The sequence below is a fragment of the Nicrophorus vespilloides genome, unplaced genomic scaffold (assembly GCF_001412225.1).
Source record: "Nicrophorus vespilloides isolate i.1.1-1 unplaced genomic scaffold, Nicve_v1.0, whole genome shotgun sequence".
Taxonomy (NCBI): Eukaryota; Metazoa; Arthropoda; class Insecta; order Coleoptera; family Silphidae; genus Nicrophorus; species Nicrophorus vespilloides.
Window position 1 is genome coordinate 1 of NW_017098843.1, and position 11,444 is coordinate 11,444.

Below are 11,444 nucleotides of genomic sequence, written 5' to 3' on the forward strand. Positions count from 1 at the left end.
GTGGAACGTCGTGATTGGTGCAATTCAAATCGCAAACGCAATTACATATTCCTATCAATATTGATAATACACTCATATTTGTGATATTAACAAATACGGTACGTGTTATTTATTTTGTTTTGCACCTAAAAAAGATTAATTTACAAAATAAATTTATTGTATATACCTTGTTATAAACATCTTCATTTTTTATTAAGACTCAAAAGCAAATAATTACATTATAAAATATGAAAAAATAAAAGCACAGTATAAAAACAATATTCTAGGAAAAAGTCACAGTAATTGTTTTCAATTATTCAATTGATAAAACAATAAAACTTATTAAATAAAATAATAATTATAAAACATTCGATTACTTCGTTTTCTCTCTCTCTCTCTCTCTAACTTTCTTTAACAATGCGTATGTACATAGTTTGCACAGCACTCTCGGATATACGAAAATATAAAAAAAAACATCTATCGATATATAAAGAAATATAAACTATGGCCACTTAATTCTTTCTTTTTTTCTTTATGTCCTTACTTCATACTCGGAGACAATGCGAACATAATTTCGATATAGAGTCAACGTTAAATTTTAATCAATTCAAGTCCTTGCTATAAAAATCAAATAAAATTTTCGAAATTATGCTCGCATGCTCTGGTAAAGCAGAATTTTGGGCTATCTACTTGCATAGCAAAATAAGAATGCTAGAAGGAATTTAGTAGTGATGCGTGTTCCTCGTCGTTGCGATTACTTTGAGCGGTGTTTGTTTAGCTTCGGAAACCGGTGTCCTGCAAATTCGGCGTGGCGACTTCGGGTTTAAAGTCCTCTTGATTTGGGGTGCATTTCTGGGTGTTACACATTTTGGGGATGTCGTTGGTTCTGACCCACGGCGATTGCAGTCTCTCAATATTGTCCTATCCATATTATCTACAAATGCAATTATAATAGATGCAATTAGAGAATGTAGTTATATAAAATAGTAGTGGTATAAAACACGGTTCAAAGTCGTAATAAAATAGACTATTTACTGAGAAGCAACTTATTTACACATTACAAGGTACTTTAAAGATATTCTATTAAAATTATTAAACTTAACTGAAATGTGAAGAACAAATCTTATAATGTTCATTCGCTAATTAAGTTTACTTACATTCTTGAGGTGGTGGCGCCTTCACGCTGATACGTTGCATTCGAATTTGTGGACTTTTGTTGCAATTTCTCTTTCTAGGTGAAATAGCCTTCTTTCTGCGCTCCTCCATTTTTAACGACTGAATCCTGCTGTTCTTGTCAAGAACTCGTGGAGCCCCGATTTTGGTGCTACGTGTTTGAGATGATACGCAATTGGATTCTCCAGATTTGTTGCTACTACACTCTGAATCCACTAGGTTATCAAACAATTTCGCCTTGGCCAGCACCATCCCAGCGTTTTGACTGCGCAACTTCGCCAGCGACGCCCTACAGTTTTCAGTGACTCCAGGGTTAGACATAGGCGTAGCATTGAAAAATCCTTGCGCACTTTTCCAACTCACCGTAGAGGAGTTCGATGTCATCGAATTCGCCACTACGGACGGCGAATTGTTACCATGAAACGAATTCGAACGTGTCTTCGGAGGTTCTTCAGCCGTCGTAGGCTGCGGCAAACCCGTTTGAACGGTATTAGGTCTTCCCCTGCGGAGGGCAGACTTAGACGCGGAACTCGTCACGCACCAAGACTGATTTCTATTTAATCTTACCTGGTCGCGTTCCCGGGATCTGCGTCTCAAGCTTCCGATTTTTCTGGCACTCGGAGACCTGAATACTTTAGGTTCGTTCGATCGCCGAATCTTCAGTTCTCTGCTCAACCTCTTAGCGAGCTGATCTGTCGTAGGGCTAAGCGGCTCAGTTTGTACAAGGGTTTGCTCGTATGCCATCTCTACATCCTTTACTCCATCATCACAGGTTGCAGATGCTTCCGGCTCTGCGTTCTCCAGCTCTATGGAGATACGTCGTTCTATAGCTGAAACACGGTTTTTGATCTCCTCGTATTCGACTTTGGAAATGCGCACATAGTTTTCAGTTTCAGGTTCTTTATGCTTTGTAAGTTCTTCAGATAAATCGTTTATCCTATTATCTATCTGAGGATCTTTCTCTAAGATCTTAGGTTTTTGGTGAGTCAAAGAAGCGGCACACGAATTCCGTGTCTTCTTTCTTCTGAAAGCAGCCACAGAACTAACTGCAGACCAACGCCTTTGTATCGCCGTTTTAGATGAACCTTCTTCCACTTTCGCTTTGCTCTTCGACCAAAGTACCTTCTTTTCCTTTGTCTTCTCACATGTTTCTGGGGTAGGTTTTTTTATTGCACTGAAAACAATAAAGCCATGATCATTAATTATTTATGACGCAAAACTAATATTAGAAAGACGTTATAAAATATATCAAATCAAAAAAGTATATACACAGTAGTATTTCTAACAAGCAATAATAATACTATTATTAATACAAGCACTCAGCGTTCAATTTTCCGATTTCAGATTCATAACTTTAAAATTATTTTATTACGAGTATTGATATACTTACTCAGGATTTTTACTAACTGGAGTATATGGAGTATTTAATATAGCTTGCTGAGGTAAACTATTAATGATTTGTCGTCTGAAAAAGCCAAACCTGACAAATTATTTTAGTTTTGAATTTTACTTGTCTTACCGTTTCTTATTTGAAATTCCGGCTGATTCGATTTTACGTTTCTTCGCGGATCTAGTGATGCACGGAGTTAGCAACAAATCCGGTGGAAATTCTTGAACGACTTCCTCGGTTTTACTGCTGACAATTTTCTTTAAACCATTCAACATTCGCGTCAATGAACCACTTCGTCGCTTCTTTTTCTTTTTAACATTAGCTTCGTCATCGACGTTGAGTGAACTCATCGAACTCGTTATAGCTATCCTCTCTATTATACTCTCTGTAAGGACTCCAATATTAGCAGCGTTTTCTATAAGTAACTGCAAATCAATTCTAATTAAAACATTATTCTAATAATATGCTTAATATTATCTTTACTTTAAAAAGTTCACAGGTCTTTGTCAGTCTTTGTGTTGGATTATGAGGCAACTTCTCTTCAGCTGGTAATAAACTGGGCCCCATTACCACTGCCAAATTGTAAGCATCCATTTTATTAAATGGACTATATTCAGACACTCTGAATAAGAACTGCATAAAATAGGCTAAAGTGTTAAGGTGTTCCATTGGTATTAACAAACAGGATAATAGAACTGCTTCAATTTGATGTTCAGATAGAAGCATGCATCTCAAAAACAATTCATGGAAAGAAAATGGAATCAAGGGCTCTGGCAATTCACGAAAAAAAGTTTTAAGTACACTAGCAACATCAACTTCATGATGTTCTTCTCCTAAATAGCATCCAGCATCTAATGATAACTAAAAAGGAATATGAATATTGATAAACCTAAAATTATATTATAGGATAGTTCTTACTCTAATTTCATTTTGTCTAGATTTTGAGCCACCTTTCCGGAAAAGTCCCTCAGTGTCAATTTTTGTAATAATGAAACTGCACAAGTCATTAACAATCTTCGGCACTACAAGCTGTTGTCCACTGGGTAGAGTCACAGTTTCCATGGGCAGCAAATGCAGAGCAACCCTGAATACCTTCCTGGTTTTTGTTTCCTACAATTTATTTGTTCAATTTTTGCATAACATAATTTCTTTTTGCTGGTATAACCTGTACATATTGGCGGGCCTTCTTACTCCTATATTTTACACCAAACTGCTTCAAATCCTGTATAGCAATACTCCGAATCTCATCCTTTTTCAACACATCGTTAATATACATTTCTAACTAATTTCAGAATCACGTAAAAAAAAATAAACCTATGACATTTTTCTTCACACTCGCCGTATACTTGTTTGAAAACAAAATCACATGCACAATAAGCTATTCCATTGGTTCAAGCTTTTCCCGCCGCGCGAGATAAATTTAAAACATAACCGTCGTTTGTCGGTTGGTAGTTGAAACCGTTTCCGGAAAAGATAGCGAATTGTAATAATATTTACTTGTTGATTACATGAAACTACAACTGTTTTGTAAGATTTATTAACAAATAAATTAATAACTTGTATTTCTATGTTTCTCTTCGATTTAATAAAAACATAATGAAGACTTTTTAAAAGTAGATGAATAAAATACTATTATTTTTTTTCTTATTATTATTAAAGTTTTAATTACTTGTTATATTAGAATAAATCATATTTTTAAATTAAATTTTTAAAGTTAGCGCTTTTTAGTGATGCCAACATGAGCAAAATGAACGCATTGCGGGTGTAGTATAAGATTTCCATCAGTCTTTTTCGCCATTTTGTTAGCTTAAAATCTGTGAGTAGATCCAGTGTATATTTTATTTAGCTCCTGATTTTAAGTAAAATTTAAAATATTTTATGTTTGTTGGGGTAAAAGGATAGAGTGCATTGCATAAATATGATCAAGTGGGTTCTTATTCATCTATTAAATATGAAATTCCCAAAAAATAGAGATGACATTGATTAGATAATCATTTGCCAGAAAGGAGAAAAAAAATTGTAACTAATATTCAGTGTTAATTTGCGAAGGACCGGTAAAAAACCAGAAGTGGTTTTAGTGAGTTGTATAATATTTATATTTTTTTTTATAATATTGATTTTCAATCATTATGTAAGTCCCTTTTGTTATGCAATGCATTTGGTTTCCACCCAACTTATTGATTTCATTTGTACTCATTTCCATACATGTTGATGAATTGAAGTTTTTTTTTCCTCAGATCATGGCCGGCAGACTTCTAGCCCTTAGCGCTAGGTCCATCAAAGCCCGCCCAGTTCCATTGGGAGCTGCTGGCGCTCACAGTAATCCAGCTCTGGATGCCACCAGGGCTATGATTGGCAACCGAGAGATTGTTGGTTATGGCATGAATGGCCAACCACATTATTATGACCGTAGTGACATCCCATTGCCAGCCATCAGATGGAAGGAAGCAACTGCTGACATCAAGGTAATTCAAATAAATTCGAATTAGAACATGCAAATACAGTTTTTTTTTTCGATTATAGTGCCTTCGTGAAAAGGAAAAGGGCGATTGGCGTCAACTTTCCATGGAGGAAAAGAAGGCATTGTACAGAGCCTCCTTCAAGTTGACCTATTCTGAATTCAAAGCCCCAACTGGTGAATGGAAGCAAATTGTTGGCGCCTCTCTGATGTTGGTCTCTGTTGCACTCTGGTTCTATATGGCTGTCAGGGTTGTCAGTAAGTTTATTGTTAAGCAACTTGCATTATCCAGTGTTACATAATTTTTTTTGTTTGTTATTTTAGCCAGAGTACCTTTGCCTGATAGTTTCTCTGAAGAAAAACAACAGGCCCAATTGAGGCGTATCCTCGATTTGCACGTGAACCCGATCACCGGTCTCTCATCCCAATGGGATTACGAAAAGGATGACTGGAAGAAGTAAACGAGTTTAGCAAGCTATTTAATAAAGTACTGTTTGTTTGAGGGGTCACGTCTCGGGCGCTGTCGACAGCAACGCGCGATGCGCGATCGGGTAAATAATAAATAGTATATTTAATAGTAAATTTAAATGCCAAAATGGAATAAATTGCGAAATATAACAGAGTAATTTGTATTTTGTTTTCTTTTTGTGACCGTTTTGTTGGGGGTTCTGTAATTTAACATTCATGTACAGCAGCGCGATGTCTTAAATAAATGTAATTGTTTTAAATGTATTTTATTTATACAAAAGCTGTTCTTAATCATACCATTTCCCTGATATTATATAAACGAGTAGCGGTAATCGATGGGTTTTCCATCGATTGCGATGACTCCTAAAATTATTTGCGTTCACCTTTATTTCTAAAATTGTTTCTTCTTAAAATTAATGAGGCTAATGAAGGAAAAATAATATTTATTTCAGTATTACATCCCCAAGTAAATTTAAAATATTGCTCATATGGTAAATACGCTGATATTTGTACCTATATTTAGTTGATACAGTTGGTAACACTAGCGGTTTTAATAAGTACCACAAGCAGTAGCCATTTCTAAATATTTTACATGGAGCTCTTCTATCCGTGCTTTAGCTATTAGTTCGTATTGCAATTTACATGTGCTTCAAATTAGTGAGAACTCGATAGATAATTTAACATGGCATCCAAACGACAAATTCTTAGCCTTTACAAGTGCTTACTTAATGAATCCAAGAAGTTTCCTTCATATAATTTCAGGTTAACAAATCCTACTTTCTCTTAATATAAATTATTTATAATATTGTTGGTATTACATTTTTAGAAATTATGCTGTGCGAAAGATCAAAGATAGCTTTAAGGCAAACAGAAATTTATCAGATCCTAGTCAGATAATGGTCAAAATGCAAGAGGCTAAAACAAATCTTGAAATCATCAGACGACAGGTAACTTAAAATTGTTTACAATTTCTTGCAGATACTAAGAACAAATATTTTAGGTGATGATTGGGCAAATGTATTCAACTGACAAACTGGTAATTGAGAATGTTCATAGTATAAGAGTAAATTTATGAAGATCTCTGTAAAATTTAAGTATAAACCATACTTTATTTTGTATGTACTAGTTTTGATAGCCTCATATACATGATTAAGCACTGATTTTTCTTTTATTTTTATTTAATATATAATTATAAAATCAATTTATTTTTTGTACACTTTTTACACAATGAGTTCCTAAGCACTTGAAATCCTCAATTAATGCTGCAATGTTCAACTGTAGTTTCCCATCCTTGATTTGTCTTGCAGGCACATTCAATATCTGTAATCACAAATGAAAACCAAATATCAATAATAAATACATCAGATAACACAAATCAAAAACAACCTTAAAATCATTCTCTTCCAGAGACTTTTTCCTCCACAAAACTCCAATTTTGTAGCCTCCATAAGAATCGTAAAAGAATAATGCGAAATCGCCGTAATTTTTCTATAAAAAAAAGAAGATAAATTATTCGATCAACATAATATTTTTCTTTCTTACTAACCCTGAGTTCTTTTAAGTAAATCTGAATTGGATCGAAACCAACTACAGGAATTTTAGTGCGTGCATCATGTTTATATTCCTCGATCTTAATTACGTTTGTGGAAGTGCAGTCAATTTTTTGTAAATATTTCAATACGCATTTCGCGTCCAAGTGAATTATTAAATTGTACTCGGATATGTTTGGCACCAATACGCTCTAAAAAAAAATTAACGCTATTTAAAATCATGTTTCCAAAACTATTTATAACTTTGTTTACCTTGAATTTGAACGAGTCCTGGGAGATTATGCAATCTGTAAGATGCTTATAAGTAGCTTGGGCCAATAATTGCAACACCCTGATAATATCCTTATTCGGGGATTCCCTTGTAAAGATTGAGGTTCCTTCGTCGTAAGGCGTGATGATGTGCAGATCTCTGAAATCTGCGCGGTTGTTTTGGAAGTTACCGTCCATTTCGTATAATTGCTCATCTAGTTCAAAGAAATTAAATTATTAATATATAAGAAACAATTTTACGGCCGGTTGATTACTTGTTAAATTGTCGTTGAAATTGACGACGACAGGCTGCATGTTGAAATCAAATTCGGAGATGAATTTAAGAAACCTGATGAAGCCGACCTGCGGCAATGTTGGTACAGAAAATGGCTCCGGAGTTAAGTATAAGGAAGCGTTCAATAGATCTATAACCACGTCGGGAATGTGCGATTCGTCCAACATTTGTGCCCTGATCCATCTTTTTATCAGACACGTGCTTGGACCGAAGCTCGGAGATTCTTGATGAATCCTAAAGAAAATAACCAAATAGTTAATGTAATAATCAGAACATTGTTAAATAATAATTACCCATTAAGAGCGCCAATTATTTTTGGTAGTACTTTGAATTTGGACTCAACGTGCAAACTATCTCTGGAGTCTTTAAAGTAAACGACGCCGTCAGCGGAAACATTACGCATAAGGTAGCCTATTTCTTTAGGATGATGTAACCACAGTCTGAACACCAATCCTTCGTAAAATATATCAATGCAACATTCCTCTCGAACAGCAGACCTCACATGCTTCTCCTTCCAAAGAAGATCGGACATCTCAAAAAGGAACAACATTTTCATTGCTCTCATTGGCTCCAATTCCCTTGGCCATTTAGAGTGCATTCCCAACTCAATGACACATTCCACCGGCTCTATGTAATTCGGCAAATGCTTGGCATTTAAAAGATCTCCTAACAGCAGACTGTGCGATTCCTTAGTACTCTCGACATTGTATTTATTGAAAGTGGTATTTGTTGGAATAGGTGGATAGCACATTGTATAACTGGAAACAGAAGAAATCACAAATTTAATTATTTTTATAAATTTGTCATTAAGAAAATAAATACCTGTAAACATTTGAGAGGCCTTGAATCGCTGTAACCGGCAAAGGCAATGCCAGATCTCTAAGCATTTTACTCATGTCGTAATGTATGGCTTTTATCTTTAACGTCGCCTCTTCATTTGAACCACTGGGAAACGGTGCTACAATATTGTCGATCTTTAAAATTTTCTCCATTTCGTCCCCATTGAGCGTATATTTCAGTCCCATCTTTTCTTTGAGCACGTATTTGATAATCTTTTTAAAGATATGCCTTTTATCTTGAATGGTTTTTGCATCATCAAAATATACTGCTTCATAAATGGAAGTATCCTTAAATCTAAATCAATTAATGTTTTAATATCATAGCAAAATATTTTTGAATGTTTACTCACCTTCTTAACTCGGCCAACGGTCCCCAAAATTCTTTGAACTTAGCCGCATCAGCGTCAAACTGTTTGGGACCTTTGACGACAACGTCCAAGCACGTCTCCGGATTCAGATTAATTCCAAATACTAGTTTATCCATCGTGCTCTCTGCTAAGATTGGAACGATTTCCAACACCCTGTTCGATAATCCCATCTTCAGATTGTCCATCACCCGTTTCCTGATTAACATTTCGTAGAAACCAAAGTACTTAAATCGATTCGTTGTATCGCAACCATCGAACACAGATGAGAAATTGCTATCGTCTTTGATTTTTAGAAGGGCATCATACTGGATCGCAAATGTTATCTTGGATATGAACAAGGTGGTGAATGTGTTGAACCTGTTATTGTCCAAATTCTTCACCGCCAAAGCAGCCTCGTTTTTTACTTTGATGAAGACTTCAGAATCAAGGAATGCAGCGACATTCAGACATCCAGTCGCATCCACCAAAACGAAATGCGAAAACTCCTTGAAATTCGATAAATCCTCTAATTTAACGGTATTTGCAATACTTAGGAGATTTTGAGTAGAGCTCAAAAAGAACCAGAAGATTCTTATTACTTGGTAAGAGCTCATGTGTTTAGTAATTTTCTTCTTAAGAATTAAATACACTATCAGATACACCAACAAATCATCTGTGAAACCAGCATAGGTTTCATTCAGCTTTCTCTGCTTCAGCCATACCATCAAAAGTTTAATACCATCCTGTATATTCTGCAATCCTCGCAGATTCTCCTCAATTGTGGAATTATTCAATAATAAACCAGTGTCATGAGCAATTATCGAATTATGCAAATATGTACCTTCATTAGTGAAATCTTCGACTTTAACGTCTTCAAACATGTCGGTGAGAATATTTTTCTTAATGTTATTATTATGCGGAAGGAAGCGTTTAATTTTAAATGTATTCTCTTCAGGAACCACAAATAAATTAATGGTTATCTTTTCGGAATTGCTGGGCACAATCGTCAAAATTGGCATCCAATAATTACCAAAATAATTCTCGATTTTCACCTCTTTCACGATATCCAAACTCTTGATATGTTGCATAACATAAACCATATAATGATACTTCTTGATGGCATAATTATTATACAAGAAATCGCTCTTTGGTGAGAACGTTTCTTTAGGCATAGCCAAGCAAATACTAGGATTGTATTTCAACTCTTTACTCGAAATACAATTATATTTAGCCATACGTGTTACGCTAACCGGCTTATTAAATTTCATGGAAAGATCGTGAGGTTTCGAAAAAAGTTCATGATTCAAATCCTTTACTGTCTGATTGATAAACTTCTGCTGAGCGCTCAATTTCTTACCTTTAACATTCTTGAAATTAACCAATGGAATTGTGTCTAATTCGGTGATGGTTTTAAAAGATTCCTTGAATGTCTCAAACCACGAATCATATAACTTTTCGTATTTCGGTTTCACTTTAATTTCACCCAGAAGTTCGTCGATTTGCAGGCGAAATATATTGGAATTGAATAAGTTCTCAGTTTCACGCAACTGATTTAATTCATCTGCAGTGGGCTGCTTGTATAGAGCATAATTTGGTTTATTTTCCTTCTGCACTGGTTCTTGAGCTTCAGCCAAAACATTATCCTCACCAGATAACAATTTTTGTTTCTTCATTAACAGAAGCTTCTCCTTATAACTGCCTTTCCTTTTCTTCGGATTTATCTTGGGTGGTTCTACTTCACCCACATCTGATTTCTTTTCAGAATTTTCCTAAAATAAAAAAACAACAATGATAAAAACAATACAGTAACAAGAATCAACAACAAGAAAGACAATATATAAATTACAAGATTTGAAAATATAACCTAAACAACTAACATGATATTAACTAGTACATCACATAAAATAGATTATTTTAAACAAAAATGTATATAAACAAACAATATATATTGAAAGGTTTTATAAAAAGAACTTATATACCATTATTGTTATCTAAAATAAATTAAATTAAATGTAAATATATAAAGTTATTAAAGAAATGTTCTCAAAAGTAAAGTCAAGGATTTTCGTAAATTTTATATATTCAACTTACTTCCATATCGATATCCTTTATTTGTCCCATGGTTATTTAATTATTAACTGAACAAATATAAAATACATCGAATATTTATACACGGTCAACACTGCTCAAAAACACGTGGCTGTCATTTGTCAAAATAAAATTGAATTAAATGAACAAAATAATACCAGGTTCACCAACATAATGCACATACACTTTAACATACTGCAACCAAAGTTACATATTGAATGTGCATTATTAAACGTCTCAAGCCCGACATCCGAAAGACCGTCTATCGAAATCTCGACGTTTGAAATCCCGACAACAATAATCCCGACTGTATCAAAATCCCGACTATATCAAAATCTCGACAACCATAATCCCGACTGTATCAGTATCTCGGCAACCATAATCCCGCCTATATCAAAATCCCGACTGTATTAAAATCCCGACTATATCAAAATCCTGACTGTATCAAATTCCGACTATATCAAGATCTTGACAACCATAATCCCGACTGTATCAGTATCTCGACAACCATAATCCCGACAGTATCAGTATCTCGACAACCATAATCCCGACTATATCAAAATCCCGACTCTATCAAAATCCCAACTATATCAAAATCTCGACAACCA

At 34.7% G+C, this 11,444-nt stretch overlaps 4 protein-coding genes across 6 annotated transcripts; 2 read left to right on the forward strand and 2 right to left on the reverse strand.

Annotated features, from left to right (window-relative positions):
• Positions 1-335: 335 nt before the first annotated feature.
• Positions 336-3,908, reverse strand: LOC108563349 (mental retardation GTPase activating protein homolog 4-like). Of its 3 annotated transcripts, XM_017922001.1 has the most exons (8): positions 3,708-3,908; positions 3,461-3,652; positions 3,026-3,403; positions 2,672-2,967; positions 2,543-2,617; positions 1,720-2,326; positions 1,137-1,617; positions 336-913 (listed from the first exon to the last, which is right to left on the reverse strand). In XM_017922001.1, the coding sequence occupies exons 1-8, from the start codon at positions 3,816-3,818 to the stop codon at positions 702-704; spliced, it is 2,352 nt and encodes a 783-aa protein (XP_017777490.1). In that variant the 5' UTR covers positions 3,819-3,908; the 3' UTR covers positions 336-701. The 3 variants fall into 3 exon arrangements, with proteins under 3 accessions (XP_017777490.1, XP_017777487.1, XP_017777488.1); XM_017921998.1 differs by having other exon boundaries at positions 1,137-2,326; XM_017921999.1 differs by lacking the exon at positions 2,543-2,617 and having other exon boundaries at positions 1,137-2,326.
• Positions 3,909-4,282: 374 nt separating this feature from the next.
• Positions 4,283-5,715, forward strand: LOC108563345. The gene is made up of 4 exons (XM_017921995.1): positions 4,283-4,358; positions 4,780-5,007; positions 5,066-5,258; positions 5,325-5,715. The coding sequence occupies exons 2-4, from the start codon at positions 4,783-4,785 to the stop codon at positions 5,459-5,461; spliced, it is 555 nt and encodes a 184-aa protein (XP_017777484.1). The 5' UTR covers positions 4,283-4,358; positions 4,780-4,782; the 3' UTR covers positions 5,462-5,715.
• Positions 5,716-6,018: 303 nt separating this feature from the next.
• LOC108563348 (LYR motif-containing protein 4) lies at positions 6,019-6,669 on the forward strand. Its single transcript, XM_017921997.1, has 3 exons — positions 6,019-6,230; positions 6,295-6,415; positions 6,469-6,669. The coding sequence occupies exons 1-3, from the start codon at positions 6,151-6,153 to the stop codon at positions 6,541-6,543; spliced, it is 276 nt and encodes a 91-aa protein (XP_017777486.1). The 5' UTR covers positions 6,019-6,150; the 3' UTR covers positions 6,544-6,669.
• On the reverse strand, positions 6,585-10,952 carry LOC108563347 (nucleolar protein 6). The gene is made up of 9 exons (XM_017921996.1): positions 10,840-10,952; positions 8,752-10,517; positions 8,385-8,696; positions 7,856-8,320; positions 7,543-7,796; positions 7,271-7,482; positions 7,015-7,209; positions 6,855-6,956; positions 6,585-6,788 (listed from the first exon to the last, which is right to left on the reverse strand). The coding sequence occupies exons 1-9, from the start codon at positions 10,867-10,869 to the stop codon at positions 6,666-6,668; spliced, it is 3,459 nt and encodes a 1,152-aa protein (XP_017777485.1). The 5' UTR covers positions 10,870-10,952; the 3' UTR covers positions 6,585-6,665.
• Positions 10,953-11,444: the final 492 nt, after the last annotated feature.